At 43.2% G+C, this 21199-nt stretch overlaps 1 protein-coding gene across 5 annotated transcripts in view; it reads right to left on the reverse strand.

Annotated features, from left to right (window-relative positions):
• Positions 1–21199, reverse strand: part of naf1 (nuclear assembly factor 1 homolog (S. cerevisiae)) — a 296506-nt gene that overhangs the window by 223731 nt on the left and 51576 nt on the right. For all 5 annotated transcript variants that reach the window (XM_086010894.1, XM_086010902.1, XM_086010899.1 and 2 more), the window contains one exon: positions 9480–9615. In XM_086010894.1, coding sequence (XP_085867020.1) covers positions 9480–9615 — 136 coding nt within the window. The remainder of the gene's footprint in view (positions 1–9479; positions 9616–21199) is intronic.

Consider the following 21199-nt stretch of genomic DNA (forward strand, 5'->3'; position numbering starts at 1 on the left):
ACTGCTGACTCCGCCCATGGCTCCACCTACCTGCCCAGGTATAAAGGTGGTCGACTGGCTGGCATTCCTCCTTGTTGGATCCGATCACCCACGAGGGTGGGCTCTGTTATTTAGCCAATAAAAACCTATAGTTACTTTCTTAACTCGTCGCTTTTCATTGGATGAATTGATAGGTATATCACACTGCACACTCTGTGCTTGTGCGGACTGAAATAAGTGAGGGGCAAAATAGCCATCCGATCATTTTTTTTAAATAGAAGGCAAATTCTAGTTTTTAAGCAAAATTGACCAAATTAAAGTCTGGTAGTCGCATGATGCAATGTTAATGGAGTTGTTGACAATTATAGCAATCAATCGCTATCAATTAGTCTGCAACAGACCCTGACAGAAATCAGTATTTGTAGGGAAATGGTGTTAGGGAAAGTGATGGGATTGAAAGCCGATAAATCCCCAGGGTACTTAAGGAAGTGGCCCTAGAAATAGTAGATGCATTGCTGGTCATCTTCCAAAATTCGATAGACACTGGAACAGTACCCATGGATTGGAAGGTAGCTAATGTTACCCAACTATTCAAAAAAGGTGGGAGAGAGAAAACGGGGAATTATAGACCAGTAAGCCCAACATCGGTAGTGGGGAAAATGCTAGAGTCCATTATAAAAGATGTAATAGCAGAGCACTTGGAAAGCAGTGACAGGATCGGACAAAGTCAACATGGATTTACAAAAAGGTAAATCGTGCTTGACTAATCTACTGGAATTTTTTGAGGATGTAACTGGTAAAATAGATAAGGGAGAACCAGTGGATGTGGTGTATTTGGACTTTCAGAAGGCTTGAGATAAGGTCCCGCATAAGAGATTACCATGTAAAGTTAAGGCACATGGGATTGGGGGCAAGGTATTGACTTGGATAGAGAACTGGTTGGCAGACAGAAAGCAGAGTTGGAATAAACGGGTCTTTTTCCGAGTGGCAGGCAGTGACGAGTGGGGTAATGCAGGGATCGGTGCTAGGACCCCAGCTATTCACAATATTGTGGCAAAGCCACCAAGGGACTCCTGTATAACTGCCTTTAACAGACTGCTACAGCACCTAGGTTTGTTTACTGTATGTAAATAGCCAGTTCTGGGTAGGTCCCAGAATTGGCGCGATGACGTCATCACGTTGGTCACGTGACGTCCCGAACGGCGGGAAACGTGATGACGTCAGACTGGGAGGTTCCCAGTTTAGACCTCGTGAAGCCAGCATTAAGAAAAGACCGGTTGATTGTTTCTCCTGCATGCCATTGTTTGTTCTCTAGTTTACATTAAACTTTGTTTAATTATCGGACTGACTCGACCTCAGTACTGTACTTCAGTTAGGGATCTGTCGATTCCTACATTGGTGACCCCGAAGCTTCGCGGACGATATTCGCGGAGGACGCGCAGAACAAAACGATGGATGTTAACGCAGCGACCTTGAAACTCCCTCAATTTTGGGAACAACAGGCGGCCTCCTGGTTCGTCCAAGCGGAGGCTCAGTTCCAGCTGCGGAACATCGTGCTGGATTAGACCCGTTATCTTTACATGGTCTCCACACTGGACAGCTCAACGGCTTCGAGGATCATCAGTCTGCTGGAGACCCCGCCTGTAGATAACAAGTATGATACGCTTAAGGCGCGATTAATGCAGGTTTTCGGCCTCACGAAAGCGGAGCGCGCGCGGCGTTAACTCACACTGCCCGGGTTAGGCGACGCCAGTCCATCTGAGCTGATGAGCCAGATGCTCACGCTCCTCGGTTCTCAGCCGCAGTGTTTTCTGTTTCGGCAACTGTTCCTGAGCCAGCTCCCCGAGCAGGTGCAAACAGCCCTCGCCAGGTCGGAGGCTACGGACGGTGTAGCGCTCGCGGCCGAAGCCGACACCATTTATACGGTGATGCAGCAGTACTGCGTCACCTCGAAGCGTCGCGCCCCGAAGAACCCTGCCTTGGCGCCTCCACCATCCGGTCTCTGTTACTATCACGCCCGTTTCGGCCCAAAAGCCAGATGCTGCCATCCTCCCTGTAGTTTCGTGCCTAATGCAACGAGAAAGCAACAGCACCGACTGCGTGAGCGGAAGGACAACCCCGAGGTCGGTTTCGCAACTACGATGGTGGTTGGAGATTCCGGGAATATCGGAGTCGTTCGAACAGGCTCGTCCAACCTCCTCTGCGATTGACTTTTGAGGTTAAAGACACTTCTGGGGGGGGGGGGGGGGGGGGCGCATGTGGCAAAGCCACCAAGGGACTCCTGTATAACTGCCTTTAACCGAGTGCTACAGCACCTAGGTTTGTTTACTGTATGTAAATAGCCAGTTCTGGGTAGGTCCCAGAACCGGCGCGATGACGTCATCACGTTGGTCACGTGACATCCCGAACGGCGGGAAACGTGATGACTTCATGACGTCAGACTGGGAGGTTCCCAGTTTAGACCTCGTGAAGCCAGCATTAAGAAAAGACCGGTTGATTGTTTTTCCTGCATGCCATTGTTTGTTCTCTAGTTTACATTAAACTTTGTTTAATTATCGGACTGACTCGACCTCAGTACTTCAGTTAGGGATCTGTCGATTCCTACAATATATATTAATGATCTAGACGAGGGAATTAGATGTAATATCGCCAAGTTTGCAGATGACACAAAGCTGGGTGGGCGTGTGTGCTGTGAGGAGGATGCCGAGAAACTCCAGGATGATTTGGACAGGTTGGGTGATTGGGCAGAAGCAATATAATGTGGATAAACACGAGGTTATCCACTTTGGTGTCAAAAAACAGGAAGGCAGATTATCTGAATGGCAATAGATTGGGAGAATGGGAAGTGCAATGAGACCTGGATGGCCTTGTGCACCAGTCGCTGAAGGTAAGCATGCAGGTGCAGCAGGCGGTTAAGAAGCCAAATGGTATGTTGGCCTTCGTAGCGAGAGGGTTCGAGTACAGGAACAAGGATGTCTTGCTGCAGTTGTACAGGGCCTTGGTGAGACCACACCTTGAGTATTGTGTGCAGTTTTGGTCGCCTTATCTGAGGAAGGATGTTCTTGCCATGGAGGGAGTGCAGAGAAGATTCACCAGGCTGATACCTGGGATGGCAGGAATGACGTATGAGGAGAGATTGGGTCGATTGGGCTTATACCCGCTGGAGTTTAGAAGAATGAGAGGGGATCTCATTGAAACTTTTAAAATTCTAACAGGACTAGACAGACTAGATGCAGGAAGGATGTTCCCGATGGCCGGGGAGTCCAGAACCAGGAGTCACAGTCTAAGGATAAGGGGTAAGCCACTTTGTACAGAGATTAGGAGGAATTTCTTCATCCAGAGAGTGGTGAACCTGTGGAATTCTCTACCACAGAAGGCAGTAGAGGCCAATTCATTAAATATATTCAAGAAGGAGTTAGATATATTTCTTAAGGCTAAAGGGATCAAGGGATATGGAGAGAAGGCAGGGACAGGGTACTGAATTTGGATGATCTGCCATGATCTCATTGAATAGCGGAGCAGGCTCGAGGGGCCGAATGGCCTACTCCTGCTCCTACCTTCTATGTTTCTATGACATGATGCGAGGACAACTCCAGTGGTGAAGAGCTTTAGGAATTATAGGTCCAAAATCACCGGTTCCTCCCAAGCATGTTAATTAACTTAAAGACTAGCCTAGAATTTCATGCAGGCTTGCACAATTGAAATGGTGCATCAATGGAATTGGGTTTATTTTGAATCATAAAAGTCTCAGGAAATTATGACAAAAGTGAGTTATGTCATTATTTACAGCTAACCATACCTTCTTGGAGCTTTTGTGCCGCTCCGCCAAAACCCTCACTGAAACTGCACAATTGATCATAGCACCGCCCCTCAGTTAAGGCTATGGCAGTTGCAAATTTCCAGGACTAATACCAGTTTTATCACTAACCACTCAGGCTGAAAAATATGGCGCAGGTTAATGTATTTAAATTAATGAGCGCAAACTAATAGTTTAAAGCAAAATAAAATCTCTGCTCTTTCTTGATATTTTTAATTCTTTGATAAAACCCATAAAAACACTTAATTATTGTGTGTTAAATATAGTATATATTGGGCCAGAACTTCGGGTCCCCACGGGTGAGTACGCGCTGGGTGCTCACGCATAGGCCCAACGAAAGTGCCGGTTTTGTGCATGCACTGTGCATGCGCAGGAAACCGGAACGTCCGTTCCCTTAAAGGAAGGGGTTCACAGGTCGAATGCGTGCACCGGAGAGGCAGCACGTGCGCATGGAACTTCCGGGGGTTTTTTGGGTTTTTTTTTTTTTTTTTTTATTATATACAGGTTTCTCCGGGAGGGTAAGTCTCCAGCAGATAAGCTTTTAAAAAGCAGTCGCAAGGCCTGCTTTTAACAAGTGATGAATTAAGTAAAATTAAAACATTTTTTCCACAGGTTTATTATTTTTAAATACTTTAAAGAAAGGCAAGTTTATTTTTAGCCCCGTTAGAAACTGTAATTAATCTTTTCAAAAATTTAAATTGTTTAAAAGTTATTATATGTAATTTATAGTTATTTTAAAAATGTGATTTTTTTTTAATTTATTTGAAGTTTTAGTTATGTTTTGGGGCTGAATTGTATTCATAGATTTGACAGGTCTTCCTGTCAAATCTATGAATTCAGATTCCCTGCTACCATTGGCTCTCCATGGCCCACGTGATCCCAGGGGACGCTTCGAGTTAACTGCGCCCCTGGGATGCGCAAGCACTACGCGCTGGCAGTTGGAGCAGGCCCAGGATCGGAATCCCATGCGGGCCCACAGCACAACGGCCGGCGCGCTAGGTAAGTGCAGGTCAGAGGCTTGCACCCGCGGGAAGCCTCCGACCCGAATTTCTGAGCCATTGTGTGCACAGTGTAGGGCCTGCACGTGCCATTGCTGAAAGAGAGAATGGGGGAGAAATTCGCTCAGTCCAGTTTTCAGGTTGCAAACGGCTGGCACACTTGCAGCATGCATCAGAAGCCGGAGGCCCAAAGCCCAAGGCTCATTTGAAATTGGGCATTGGGCCTTGGGCATCGAGCTGTGAGCGTGCCAATCAGACATCTTGAGGCAGCTCACCCTTTCCCTCCGGATCCATTTGGGCCAGCTGAGACACCAGCAGCACCCCTCAGGTAGGTCCTTGGAGGGGTTGAGATGAATGGGAGCGGCGAACACGAGCTGGCAGCGACCCGCAGTAGTGCTGTGCAGCCAGAAGAAGCACTCCTGCTCCTCATTAAGGTAAGTTAAGAAAAAATATATATATATATATTGGTGGCCTCCAGTATTCCCTTTAAAGGACAGTTAACTATGCCGTAGAACGAACTGGAAAAACTGAACGAGCTCTGCTCAGTTTCTGACCAATTTTGGAGAGAGGTGCTTAAGCAGGTGTTATCCCAACATGAGCATATGCAAGGCTTAAATCTGTGCCAGCAGGGATGCCTGAATAATCGCCCGAGCCAATATGGCACAGACACATTACAGATGGCCTTAGGATGTGGGACATAGCCCGCAAAATTGGACTTTTTTTTTTTGCACGTTTTGCACCTGTCAAACAGACAAAAAGTCCAATTGAGCACTCCCCCACCCACCATTTGTTTAAGCTGACACATTTACCTTAAATTACTTTCTCAAGGAGGCTGGAGTCAGTCAGATCCCACCTGGAGTTTTGCATTCAGTTCTGGGCACCGCACCTCAGGAAAAGTATACTGACCTTGAAGGGACTGCAGCGCAGATTCACCAGAAAGATACAGGGCCGTAAAGAGTTAAATTATGAGGACAGGTTGCATAAATTTGGTTTGTATTCCCTTGAGTTTAGAAGGTTGAGGGTGATCTAACCAAGCTGTTTAAAATGATAATGCGATTTAATAGGGTAGATACAGGGAAACTATTTCCTCTAATGGGGAATCCAGATTAACGGGGCATAATCATAAAATTGGAGCTAGGACAATTAGGAGTGAAATCAGCAAGCATTTTTCCCCCCCACAAAGGTAGTGGAAATCTGGAACACTCTCCCCAAATACCCATGGATGCTTGGTCAATTGACATTTTCAAGACTGAGGTCGATGGATTTTTGCTGGGTAAGGGTATCCAGGGAACAAAAGCAGATAAATGGAGTTGCAGTACAGATCAGCCATGATCGAATTGAATGGCAGAACCGGCTCAAGGGTCTAAATGCCCTACTCCTATTCCTATGTAATAATCACAGAAATCACAGAAACCTCACAGTACAGATAGAGGCCATTTCGGCCCATCGAGTCTGCACCGACATATCCCACCCGATCCCCGTAACCCCTACATATCCCACCCTATCCCTGTAACCCCACGTATTTAATCCCCCCTAACACTAAGGGTCAATTTATCATAGCCAATCAACCTAACCTGCACATCTTTGGACTAATAATGTTCCTAAGTACTAATGTTACCTTCTAAATAAATGGTTAAAAAAAGAGAATCTCTCTCGCGCACGCACACACACATTTTCCAGTCTATAAGACACTAATATATCACTGCTTCAAAACAACGGCTAGTTGATTTCACTGATGAACCAAAAAAATGCGCTAACTATCTCTGTTTGGCTCTCACATACTTGCTATCATTACCAAATTCCTCTATTTGCAATTTATTATCTCACTCTTCTACCAAGTTAAAAAAGGGGTTAGAATCGCTGAATGAGTTTACACCTGCATAAGGAAAAAAAGTAAAATTAAAGTTGAAGTAAAAAAAATAGGTCAGAGAAAACAAGAAGTAGCGAATGGGACATGAAAAGCGATGTTAGTACAAGCAAAGTTAAAGTGAAATTAAGCTTATTTTTAAAGAATTGTCTTTAGGTGTTTAATTTTCTAGCTTAGGAGTAATATTGCAGTAACAAAACTACTAGCATTTTAGTAACTTTATTACTCAATATTTAAGTATTTAAGTGTTACAGTGCATGAACTAAATCCGTTCAAAAAAAACTGATGAATGCAGAGACAGTCATTTGCATGCAACTACCAGCAATCTATTATATTTATTGACTTCTTCCTCAAAGATTCATCATTTCACAGATGCAGAATCATTTGTGGGCCACTCAGCTGACATCAGCACCTTTCTGTTTCAGCAGAGACCACCTATTGCTGTTTACCCATCTGGTTTTAAAGCTTCCCAATATCTCTCTGAACATAGGGAAATAAATACACATTTTAAATATCTCCTACAATGCAGATGTTTGTTCTCAACTTTTTTCTTCTAAAGCCGTCTATGTGGGAAGATAATACTTTGTTAAAGGTACTTCCGCCTAGATCTCTCTGTCAACTTGTTTGTACAAAGGATTTTAAAACTTTGCACCCATTGAGAATGTACGATCATCAGAATAAAGATCTCAAAGTAAAGTACCTCCCTTATTTATAGAATGTTGGGGCTAAAGACACGCAATTAAGCTCGTCATAAAAATGATATAAAAGGAAATATTACATCAATAAATGTATTAATGATAAGCTCTCACCTGTGTTACATTATGCCATAAGTTAAAACTTTCAATGAATGGTTAACTTTCTAATCCGACCAAAGAAGAATCATAGATGTGCAATGGAGGACAGCTTTACAATAGAAAAACAACAACTAGCACACGCACCACTGATGTTGCATCACAATCTTACTGGAACATTTCTAAATCATATTTACAAAGTTTGTCAAACACATCAAAAGTCAAAGTACAATTGCCACTAAATTTCTGTCCACTTTGAGCCCCCCCCCTCCCCACCTCCCTTCAATCATATTTTGGACCCCAACAAATTACTACATGGGAATCTAAAAGGACCACTTGATTCCAAATCTCAAATCCAGCAGTGGTGGTCACAAATAATGCAAGTTAACTACAGCATACGAACCACTGGTGCCTTAATTTAGTGCCTTAATTTACTCAGCTTTGGGATAGAAGGATCAGGATTGTGCACCCCTAATCTCAGGTGGAATGTTCATAGGAGGAAAGGTTCTTTTGCAGAGAAAAAAAGTTAAGATAGGTGTCAACACAGAGTTACTTTGTACAGTGACATTTGTTACAGCCTACCTTCCCAAACAAACAGGCAACAATGAGAACTTAGTGACAAACAATTTATACCTTTAGTACTGGAACACTAACATGATACTCAATGGCAGTAAGAGGGTGTAAGTTTGACATATGGGCAGCACTTTATAAGATAAAAAGAGTGTTACCCAAGAACATGAGCCAAAAATAGCTCATCGTACATAGGGTAAAGCTCAAATTAATCAATTATTCCAACACTCCCAACTCCCACTGCCTCAAATCCTTTAAGATCTAAGCCAGCAAAATATAAGGGAACAATTTGAAATCACCATTTTTTTCTATGTGTTCTTGATAGAAAGATCATAAAATAGAATCATAGACATTTAAAGCACAGGAGGAGGCCATTCAGCCCATCGTGTCTGCGCCGGTCGAAAAAGAGCTATCCAACCTAATCCCACTTTCCAGCTCTTGGTCCGCAGCCTTACGGCACTTCAAGTGCATATTCAAGTACTTTTTAAAATGTGATGAGGGTTTCAGCCTCTACCACCCTTTCAGGCAGTGAGTTCCAGACCCCCACCACCATCTGGGTGAAAAAAGTTCTCAATTCCCCTTTAATCCTACCAATTATTTTAAATCTATGCCCCCTGGTTATTGACCTCTCTGCTAAGGGAAATAGGTCCTTCCTATCCAGGCCCCTCATAATTTAATACACCTCAATTAAGTCTCCTCTCAGCTTCCTCTGTTATAAAGAAAACAACCCCAGCCTATCCAATCTTTCCTCATAGCTAAAATTCTCCAGTCCTGGCAACATCCTCGTAAATCTCCTCTGTACCTTCTCTAGTGCAATCATATCTTTCCTGTAAAGTGGTGATCAGAACTGCACGCAGTACTCTAGCTGTGGCCTAACTAGTGTTTTATACAGTTCAATCATAACCTCTCTGCTCAGCTAATAAAGGAAGGTATCCCGTATGCCTTCTTAACCACCTTATCTACCTGTCCTGCTACCTTCAGGGATCTGTGGACATGCATTCCAAGGTCCCTCTGTTCCCCTACATTTCTCAGTATCCTACCATTTATTGTGTATTCCCTTGCCTGGTTAGCCCGCCCCAAATGCATTACCTCACACTTCTCCAGATTGAATTCCATTTGCCACTTTTCTGCCCACCTGACCAGTCCAGTGATATCTTCCTGCCGTCTACGGCTTTCTTCTTCATTATCAACCACATGGCCAATTTTTGTATCATCTGCAAACTTCTTAATCATGCCCGCCAACACTGAAGTTTAAATCATTGATTTATAGCACAAAAGCAAGGGACCTATTACTAAGCCCTGTGGATCCCCACTGGAAACAGCCTTCTAGTCACAAAAATACCCATCGACCATTACCCTTTGCTTCCTGCCACTTTCCCTTGGCTTCCATGGGCTTTTACGTTTTTGACCAACCTGCCATGTGGGACCTTGTCAAAAAACATGAAACCGATACCTACATCCAATGACAGTTCATCTTTTGTTTTTACTGGTTGGGGTTTTCTCTTTTCTTCTGGTTCCTGGTCATCATCTTCACCTTCTGACATTACAACCACCGACAGCGCGGAAGACGAAGATGATGTAGAATCTGAATCACTGTGAAGCAAAATGCAAATTAATGATCGCACTGCAAAAAGACACATACATACACATACATCATAGCAAATACTCCATTAGGTGGACTTTCCTGTGCTATTTGGCTTTGTTATAAAATAGAATGCAAACTGGAATAGGCATAATGAATACAGTACACACTTGTTTAGTGGCAAACAGAATGCTAATCAATGGGGAAAAACACAGATAATTCAGCTCGTTTGGCATTATAAAAGAAAAAGAATTTCACACTTTGCAGAATAAATAAGTCAGGCTATTAAAAGATATAAAGTTGGATTTCCTACCACAATAAAAAAGTTCCATTACTGTATAAGCAATCTATCTTCAAGCTGCCTCTTTCTAAAAGAACTGAAGACTGTACAGTTCAAGATACCATAATGTACATTTGCAGTGTCTACTTAAGTCAAAGACTCAGTGTTACAAGTTTCAGGTCAGTCGTACTCTCTCAGGTACAGCAATGCTGGTCACTTTGCCAGTAGGCCTTTCAATAAAAAAAAGCTACTTCTCCTTCCCCCTTGGGGTGTGGGTTTTTAAGCGAACATGTTCTGCTGAATGTTGCTCATACTTGCTAATAAGCCTAGGATGGATAATTGACCTTCACTGCATCAACTGCGATATTCCACAAACAGGCCTGTCTGGCTTAAAGACATATGTTCAATGCCAGCATCCTTTTTTTTAAAAAAAGCTGTGCAAATTCATTTTGTTTTAAAATACAACACTCAAGTATAATGTAATTACAAAAGCCTATCTGTGAAGAAAATAACAAAAATCCAAAAACATGATCATATTCAGCAGGATGGAACAGTTAACAATTTAGACCATGTTGAACCTTTTTATAACCCTTTTTCTCGGCGTGGGTGGAGGCTATTTATGCAAGTATAGCAGAGGCTCTGGACACAATCTTTCAGTCTTCCTTGGATATAGGAGTGGTTCCAGAGGATTGGAGCATTGCAAGTGTTAAGCTCCTGTTCAAAAAAGGAGAGCGGGATAAACTACAGGCAAGTAAGCCTAAGGTCAGTGGTGGGAAAACTTCTAGAGACTATAATCTAGGACAAAATTATCACTTGGAAGAACATGGGTTAATAAATGACAACTAAATTGAGTTCTGTGATAAATAACGGCGAGAGTTCATGATGGTAGTGCACTTAACACTGTGTATATGGACTCTCAAAAGGCATTTGATGAAGTGCCACATAATAGACTTGTTAGCAAAACTGACACCCATGGAATTAATGGGACAGTGGCAGCTTGGATACGAAATAGGCGAAAAGGCAGAAAACAGACAGTAGTGGTGAAAGGTTGTTCATCAGACTGGAGGGAAGTATACAGTGGTGCCCTCCAGGGGCGGGGTTGGGACCACTGCTCTTTTTGTTATATATATTTGCAGATGACACAAAACTTGGAAATGTAATGAGCAGTATGGCAGCAGATAGATGGCAGATGAAATTTAATGCAGAGAAGTGTGGAATGAAGAGAGGCAATACAAACTAAATAGTACAATTTTAAAGAGGGTGCAGGACAGAGACACCTGGGAGTTCACATGCGCAAATCTTTGAAGGTGGCAGGACAAGTTGATTAGGCTGTTAAAAAAGCATACAGAATCCTTGGCTTTATAAATAGTGGGATAGAGTACAAAAGGAAGTTATGCTAAATCTTTACAAATCACGAGTTAGCCCTCAGCTTGTGTAATTGTGCCCAATTCTGGGCACCACACTTTAGGACGAATGTCAAGGTCTAGAGAGCGTGCAGAGGAGATTTACTAGAATGGTACCAGCAATGAGGGACTTCAGTCATGTGGAGAGACTAGAGAAGCAGAGATTGTTATCCTTAGAGCAGAGAAGGTTAAGGGAAGATTTAATAAAAGTGTTCAAAATTATGAATGGTTTTTATTGGAGTAGATAGGAAGAAACTGTTTCCACTGGCGGGGGGGGGGGGGGGGGGGGGGGGGGGGGGTGTAGATAACCAGATTTAAGATAATTGGCAAAAGAACCAGGGGAGAGATGAGGAGACTTTTTTTTTTTTATAAACGCAGTGAGTTGTTATGGGCTGGAAAGCACAACCGGAAAGGACGGCGGAAGTAGATTCAATAGAATCTTTCAAGAGAGAATTGGATATATACTTGAAAAGGAAAAAATGGCAGGACTATGGGGAAAGAGCAGGAAAGTGAGACTAATTGGATAGCTCCTTCAAAGAGGCGGCACATGCAGAATGGGCCAATCATCATCCCTGGGTATGTCCTGACCTGCCAGCAGGACAGACCCAGCAGAGGTGGTGGCACAGTGGTATACAGTCGGGTGGGAGTGGTCCTGGAAGTCCTCAACATGGGGTTAATTTGCACAGCCTATTTCTTTTAATGCACTGTCTCTGTAAATACTGTGCATGCGCAGAAATTTAAAATGTAAAAGCCGGTGAGCGATCAGGTAACGGCACGGCCACGTGCGCACCTTAGCAGAAACATTAGTATGGACCCCATGAAGTCTCATAGCTTCAGGTCAAACATGGGCAAGAAAACCTCCTGCTGATTACCAGCTACTACCCTCCCTCAACTGATTACATAGGATTATATTACATAGGCTATACAGCACAGAAACAGGCCATTCGGCCCAACCTGTCTATGCCGGTGTTTATGATCCACTCAAGCCTTATCATCTAACCCTATCAGCATAACCCTCTACACCCTACTCCCTCATATGCTTATCGAACCGCCCCTTAAATGCATCTATACTATTCGCGTCACCACTCCCTGTGGTAGCGAGTTTCACATTCTCATGACTCTTGAGTAAAGAAGTTTCTTCTGAATTCCCTATTTTTTGGTGCCTATCTTATATTGATTGCCTCTACATTTGCTCTTCCCCACAAGTGGAAACACTCTCGCTGTATCTACTCTATCAAATTCAAAAGAGTTTCCTAGAATACATCATGGAACCAACCATGGAACAGATTATTTTAGATCTTGTGTTGTGTAATGAGGCAGGGTTAATTAATAATCTCACAGTAAAGGATCTTCTGGGGAAGAGTGATCATAATATGATGAATTTCACGTTGAGTTTGAGAGTGACATACTTTAATACTAAACTAGAGTCTTCAACTTAATATCCCAAAACTCTCAACGAATATACATTCTATTGAGAAATGTGAAGGTATCCACTTTGGTAGGAAAACTAGAAAAGCAGAATATTTTAAATGGTAAGAAATAGGGATGTTGGTGTTCCGAGGGACCTGGGTGTCCTTGTACACGAATCACATGAAAGTTAACATGCAAGTACAGCAAACAATCAGCAAAGCAAATAGTATGATGCCCTTTATTACAAGAGGATTTGAGTATAAGAGTAAAGACATCGTACTGCAATTATATAGGGCCCTGGTGAGACCACACCTGGAGTATTTTGTACAGTTTTGGCCTCCTTACCTAAGGAAGGATATACTTGCCATGGAGGGAGTACAACGGAGGTTCACCAGACTAATTCCTGGGATGGGGGGGGGATTGTCCCATGAGGAGAGATTGAGTAGACTAGGCATATATTATCTAGAGTTTAGGAGAATGAGTGGTGATCTCACTGAAACATACAAAATTCTTACAGGGCTTGACAGGGTAGATGCAGAGAGGATGTTTCCCATGGCTGGGGAGTCGAGAACCAGGGGTCGGCCATTTAGGACTGAGATGAGGAGAAATTTCTTCACTCGGGGTGGTGATTCTTTAGAATTCTCTACCCCAGAGGGCTGTGGTGGCTCAGTCATTGAGTATATTCAAGACAGAGATCAATACATTTTTGGATACAGGAAACTTTGTTATATCCGGCACTGACGGGACCAAGCTGTTGCTGATCTATCAAAACTGCCGGACATACAAAGTTAATGTTGAAGCATACGGAGATTTTCATCTCCGTATCTGACAACAAACACTGTTGCTTAGCAACAGCTTCAAACAGTCAGCCCGTACCTTGGAAGCGTCTCTGTAGCTTAGCAACAGCTTCAGAGAGACTTTCCAAAGCCTGACTGTTGGAAAAAAAAGCCACGAGAAGAAAAACAACCTAACAGAACGGCTCCTGATTTCTGCCGGTAGATCGAGGTTTCCGGACATGCAACCTCCGGATAAACCAAAGTCTCCTGTATTAAGGGAATCAAGGGATACTGCAGGAAAGTAGATTTGACGTAGAAGATCAGCCATGATCTTACTGAATGACAGAGCAGGCTCGAGGGGCCGAATGACCTACTACTGCTCCTATTTATGTTCTTATGTTCTTAAAACCTTTCATGATTTTAAAGATCTCGATGAGGTCACCCCTCAGCCTTCTCGTTTCAAGAGAAAAGAGACCCAGCCTGTTTATCCTTTCCTGATAGGTGTACCCTCGCATTTCTGGCATCATCATTGCTAATCTTCTCTGCACCCTCGCCAGTGCCTCTATATCCTTTTTATATGGCGACCAGAATTGCACATAGTACTTCAAGTGTGGGCTAAACAAGGTTCGATACAAGTTTAGCATAACTTCACTACTTTTCAATTCTACCCCTCTAGAAATAAACCCTAGCTCTTGGTTTGCTTTTTAAAAATTTTTTTTTTTTTTTTTTTTTTTTTTTTAAATGGCCTTGTCAACTTGTGTCGATGCTTTTAGTGATGTGTGTATTTGTACTCCTAGAACCCTTTGCTCCTCTACCCCATTTAGATTCTGATTTTCCAAGTAATATGTGACCTCCTTAGTTTTCTTACCAAAATGTAATGTAATACCTCATATTTATCTGTGTTGAATTTCATTTGCCAATTATATGCCCATTCTGCAGCTTTATCAATGCCTTCTTGTAATTTGTTGCAGTCTTCCTCCGTATTGGCTATCCCCTCCCCCCCCACCCCAATTTGGTGTCATCCGCAAATTTAGAAATTGTGCTTTTGATTCCAAAGTCTAAATCATTAATATAAATTGTGAACAACAGTGGTCCCAGCACTGATCCTTGTGGAACACCACTTCCCAACTTCTGCCACTCTGAATAGCTGCCCTTTACCCCTACTCTCTGCTTTCTGTCTTGAAGCCAGCTAGCTATCCATTCTGCTGCTTGTCCCCCGACTCCACATTCCCTGACCTTATTTCAGTAGTATATTATGTGGTACCTTATCGAAGGCCTTTTGAAAATCTAGATAAATGACATCTACTGCATTACCCTTGACTACTCTCTGTTACCTCTTCAAAAAATTCAATTAGGTTGGTCAAGCAAGACGTTCCCTTTTGAAATGCATGCTATTTATTATTATATTTTTGGTTTCTAGATGTTCTTCTATTTTCTCCCTAGGTAGGGATTCCATTATTTTTCCTACCACTGATGTTAAGCTAACTGGCCTATAATTCCCTGAACAGATTCTATCCCCCTTCTTAATTATAGGTATTATTACATTAGCTATCCACCAGTCCTCTGGCACTACACCTTTTTCTAACTAATTACTATGTGTAGTAATGCCTCTGCTATTTCTTCCCTAACTTCTTTTAAAATGCGTGGATGTAATCCATCCGGACCAGGGGTTTTATCCTGAGTTTCATTAGTTTATTTAGTATATCTCCTTGTTTTATTTTAAATGCAGTTAACTTATTACTAATCTCATATTCCGATGTCATCTCCACCTGTTCGATCTCCCTGGTAAACACTGAAACAAAGTAATTATTTAATATCGCTGCCATCTCTCTATTGCTGCCTGTGGTATTATCCTCTCCATCCCTTAGTGGCCCTATTCCCATCCCGATCTTCCTTTCTTTAAAACATTTATGTGCCTGTAAAATATTTTACTATTTTGTTTTATGTTCCTTGCTAATTTAATTTCATAGTTCCTCTTTGCCTTCCTAATTGTTTCTTTGATTTCACTCCTAATCCCTTCATATCCTCCCGTATCATGCGCTCCCCTGCTGTCCATGTACTTATGCAGCTCAGCGGGACTTCAGGCCATCTCTCCCTTTACATCGCATCAGTGCCAGGAAAATAACGGGGAATTTTACACACATGTTGTGCTCTGTAACTTCTTATAAAAACTTCAGTATACTTCACTCTTGTGTCCAACACTGAGGTCTCCCCTGGTGTGTCAGCTTTAGATGTTTATAAACACGTCAGCAGAACATTGGGCCAAACGTCAGGCCATTGTCGGGAGCGGTGAGAGCGCAGTTTAAGTGAGTATTTAAACTCACTTTCGCGGGGTTTTTTTCCACAGTATATTGTCGGGAGCAGTGAGAGCGGAGGTTTTTTTTTTTCCCCCCAGAGGCTTACCAATCTCACAGACCGGCGGCGGCATTGCAGAGCCACGTCACAATTCAAAACGTGACGCGGGCAGGAAGAAGCAGCTGATTGGGTGAGTATGGTCAGGTGAGGGTGAGTATGGTCAGGTGAGTATTTATACTACTCTATTGTTTGACAGTTAAGGTTCATAGTTTAGACGGTCTTAATTTTGTGGTTATAGTTTCTAAGGTCTCTGTTGTGTAGCGGGGAGTGCTAGGAAACAAGGGCCCTTGAGTATATCATTCAATTGTAGTATAATTGGTGGTATTGATTTAATTTAAATTAATTAAAGGGTAAGTCATGGCAGCAAAACTCGGCCCCGTGGCATGCTCCTCCTGCACTATGTGGGAAATCAGGGGGACGACCATGTGTGCGGGAAGTGTATCCAGCTGCAGCTATTGGCAGACCGCATTGTGGCGCTAGAGCTGCGAATGAATACATACTGGAGCATTCGCGATGCTGAGGACGTCGTGGATATCACGCTTAATCAGTTGGTCACACTGCAGGTAAAGGCTGAACCGGCAGGAAGGCAATGGGTGACCGCCAGGCAGAGTAGTAGGCGCAGGCAGGTAGTGTAGGGGTCCCCTGTGGCCATCCCCCCCTCAAACATATATACCACTTTGGATATTGTTGGGGAGGATGGCTTATCGGGGGAAGGCAGCAGCAACCACCAACTTCCTGGCACCATGGGTGGTTCTGCTGCACGGGACGGGAGGAAAAAGAGCGGGGGAGCTATAGTGATAGGGGATTCTACTGCAAGGGGAACAGATAGATGTTTCTGCAGCCGCAAACGAGACTCCAGGATGGCATGTTGCCTCCCTGGTGCAAGGATCAAGGATGTCTCGGAGCAGCTGCAGGGCATTCTGGAGGGGGAGGGTGAACAGCCAGTTGTTGTGGTGCATAGAAGTACCAACAATATAGGTAAAAAACAGAATGAGGTCCTAAAAGCTGAATATAGGGAGTTAGGAGGTAAATTAAAAAATAGGACCTCAAAAAGGTAGTAATCTCAGGATTGCTACCAGTGCCACGTGCTAGTCAGAGTAGAAATAGAAGGATATTTCAGATGAATATGTGGCTAGAAGAATGGCGCAAGGGGGAGGGATTCAAATTCCTGGGACATTGGAACCGGTTCCGGGGGAGGTGGGACCAGTACAAACTGGACGGCTTGCAGCTGGGCAGGACTGGAACCGATGTCCAAGGGGGAGTGTTTGCTAGTGCTGTTGGGGAGGGTTTAAACTAAAATGGCAGGGGGTTGGGAACCTGTGCAGGGAGACAGAGGAAAGGGAAGCAAGGATAGAAGCAAAAGACACGCAGGAGAAAAGCAAAAGTGGAAGTCAGAGAAATCAAGGGTGTCAATCAAAACATGGCCACAGTAAACAATAATTCTAAAAGGTTTAAGAGTGTTAAAAGAACAAGCCTGAAGGCTTTGTGTCTTAATGCGAGGAGCATTCGTAATAAGGTAGATGAATTAGCTGTGCAAATAGATGTAAACGGATATGATATAATTGGAATTACGGAGATATGGCTCCAGGGTGACCAAGGCTGGGAATTCAACATCCAGGGGTATTCAATATTCAGAAAGGACAGGCAAAAGAGAAAAGGCGGTGGGGTAGCATTGCTGGTTAAAGAGGAGATTAACACAACAGTAAGAAAGGATATTAGCTCTTGATGATGTGGAGTCTGTATGGGTACAGCTGAGAAATACCATGGGGCAGAAAATGTTAGTGGGAGTTGTATACAGACCCCCAAACAGTAATGCTGAGGTTGGGGATGGCATTAAACGGGAAATTAGAGATGCGTGCAATAAGGGCACAGCAGTTATCATGGGTGACTTTAATCTACATATAGATTGGTCTAACCAAATTAGTAACAATACTGTGGAAGAGGAATTCCAAGAGTGTATACGGGATGGTTTCCTGGACCAATATGTCGAGGAACCAACTAGAGATCAGGCCATCTTAGACTGGGTATTATGTAATGAGAAAGGATTAATTAACAATCTTGTTGTGCGAGGCCCCTTGGGGAGGAGCGATCATAATATGATAGAATTCTTTAAAATGGAGAGTGAGGTAATTGATTCAGAGACTTGGGTACTGAATTTAAATAAAAGGAAACTACGATGGTATGAGGCGCGAGTTGGCTAGGATGGATTGGGGAATGTTACTTAAAGGGTTGACGGTGAATAGGCAATGGAAAACATTTAAAGATCGCATGGAAGAACTACAGAATTTGTTCATCCCTGTTTGGCATAAAAAATTTAAAAAAAGGTGACTCAACATTGGCTAACAAGGGAAAATAGGGACAGCATAAGATCCAAGGAGAGGACATATAAGTTGGCCAGAAAAAGCAGGAAACCTGAGGATTGGGAGCAGTTTAGGATTCAGCAAAGGAGGACAGAGGGATTAATTAAGAGGGGGAAAATAAATTATGAGAGTAAGCTGGCAGGGAACATAAAACTGACTGTAAAAAGCTTCTATAGATATGTGAAGAGAAAAAGATTGGTAAAGTCAAGTGTAGGTCCTTTGCAGTCAGAATCAGGGGAATTTATAATGTGGAGCAAAGACATGGCTGACTAATTAAATACATGCTTTGGTTTTGTCTTCACAAAGGAGGACACAAATAAACTCCCAGAGATGTCGGGGAACATAGGGTCTAATGAGAGGGAGGAACTGAATGAAATCAGTATTTGTAGGGAAATGATGTTAGGGAAATTACAATATATATTAATGATCTAGGTGAGGGAAGTAGATGTAATATCTCCATGATTGCAGATGACACAAAGCTGGGTGGGCGTGTGTGCTGTGAGGAGGATGCAGAGAAATTCCAGTATGATTTGGACAGGTTGGGTGATTAGACTGCATTTGCCATGCATCTGCCCAATGTGGAAAATTGCGAGATTATCCACTTTGGTGGCAAAAACCGGAAGGCAGATTATCATCTGAATGGCAATAGATTGGGAAAAGGGGAAGTGCAACGAGACCTGGGTGTCCTTGTGCACCACTCGCTGAAGGTAAGCATGCAGGTGCAGCAGGCAGTTAAGAAAGCAAATGGTATGCTGGCCTTCATAGCGAGAGGATTCGAGTACAGGAGCAAGAATGCCTTGCTGCAGTTGTACAGGGCCTTGGTGAGATCATACCTTGAGTATTGTGTGCAGTTTTGGTCACCTTATCTGAAGAAGGATGTTCTTGCCATGGAGGGAGTGCAGCGAAGATTCACCAGACTGATACCTGGGATGGCAGGAATGACGTATGATGAGATTGGGTCGATTAGGCTTATATTCGCTAGAGTTTAGAAGAATGAGAGGGGATCTCATTGAAACTTATAAAATTCTAACACGACTAGACAGACTAGATGCAGGAAGGCTGTTCCCGATGGCGGGGGAATCCAGAACCAGGGGTCACAGTCTAAGGATAAGGGTTAAGCCATTTAGGACAGAGATGAGGAGGAATTTCTTCACCCAGAGAGTGGTGAACCTGTGGAATTCTCTACCACAGAAGGCAGTAGAGGCCAATTCATTAAATATATTCAAGAAGGAGTTAGATCTATTTCTTAAGGCTAAAGGGATATGGGGAGAAAGCAGGGACAGGGTACTGAATTTGGATGATCAGCCATGATCGCATTGAATGGCGGAGCAGGCTCAAGGGGCTGAATGGCCCACTCCTGCTCCTATCTTCTATGTTTCTATGCTTAATGTGTGCCTCTTTCCTTACCCTCAATTTTTCCCTTATGGCTTTATTCATCCATGGTGTCTCATTAGTGTTTAGCTTGTTCTTGTTTATTAGCGGAATATATTTTTCCTGGACTCTGTTGAGCACCGTTTTAAATGTTTCCCATTGCTGTTCTACATCATTGGTTTGCCAATACTGTTGTCCATTTTATTTTCCCATGTTCTATTTTCAACCCCTCAAAATCAGCTTTGCTCCAATCTATTACCCTGGTCTTTGTCATACCTATGTCCTTCTCAATTATCTTAAAGCGTATATTATGGTCACTATTGCCTTGATGTTCCACTACTTTTGCTTCTCTTATCTGCTCTGGTTCATTCCCCATTACTAGATCCAATAGCGAATCCTCCCTTGTTGCGCTTTTTACATATTGGGTTAGAAAGGAGGCCTGTACATATTGTAGGAACTCCATTCCCTTATCCCCTTTACCTACCTCTTCTGTCCAATTAATATCTGGATAGTTGAAATCTCCCATGATTATTATTCTATGTTTTTAACTCATTACCTTAAATTTGTCTGTATATTTTTTCCTCCACCTCCCTTCCTCCACTATTAAGTGGTCTGTAGACTACCCCTATTAGCATGATTAATCCTTTATTATCTTTTAAAACTATCCACATGGATTCTATTTTTGTCTTGCTGATAGCTGCAACACTTTTTTCTATTGCCATTATGTTATCCCTAATAAGTATAGCTACTCCACCTCCCCTTTTACCCTCTCTATCTTCTCTAAAGATGAATCAGTACTCCTCCATGTTGAACACCACTTAGAAGAAGCAGCACTGAGGGTAGCAAGGGCACAGAATATACTCTGGGTGGGAAACTTCAACATACATTGCCAAGAGAAGCTTGGTAGTACCACCACTGACCGAGCTGGCAGAGTCCAGAAGGACATATCTACCAGACTGGGCTTACGGCAGGTGATGAGAACACGAACACAATAACATAACCTACTTGACCTCATCCTCACCAATCTACCTGATGCAGATGCATCTCTCCACGACAGTATTGGTAGGAGTGGCCACCGGACAGTTCTTGTGGAGACCAAGTCCCAGCTTCCCAATAAGGACACCCTCTATCATATTGTGTGGCACTACCACCATAAGTGGATAAGTGGGATAGGTTAAGAACAGATGTAGCAGCTCGAAACTGGGTATCCATGAGGTGCTGTGGGTCATCAGCAGCAGCAGAATTGTATTACACGACAATCTGTAATCTCATAGCCCAGCATTTTCCTCACCATAAGAAGTAGGAGCAAGAGTAGGCCATACGGCCCCTCGGGCCTGCTCCGCCATTCAATAGGATCATGACCGATCCGAACCTAGACTCACGTCCACTTCCCTGCCCGCTCCCCGTAACCCCTAATTCCCTTATCAGCTAGGAAACTGTCTATCTCCGTTTTAAATTTATTTAATGTCGCAGCTTCCACAGCTCTGAGGTAGCAAATTCCATAGATTTACTACCCTCTGAGTGAAGAAGTTTCTCCTCATCTCTGTTTTGAAAGGGCAGCCCCTTATTCTAAGATTATGCCCCCTAGTTCTAGTCTCACCCATCAGTGGAAACATCCTCCCCGCATCCACCCGATCAAG

Source organism: Somniosus microcephalus, chromosome 2 (assembly GCF_052327205.1).
Source record: "Somniosus microcephalus isolate GS21.2 chromosome 2, FLI_Smic_1.0, whole genome shotgun sequence".
Classification (NCBI taxonomy): Eukaryota; Metazoa; Chordata; class Chondrichthyes; order Squaliformes; family Somniosidae; genus Somniosus; species Somniosus microcephalus.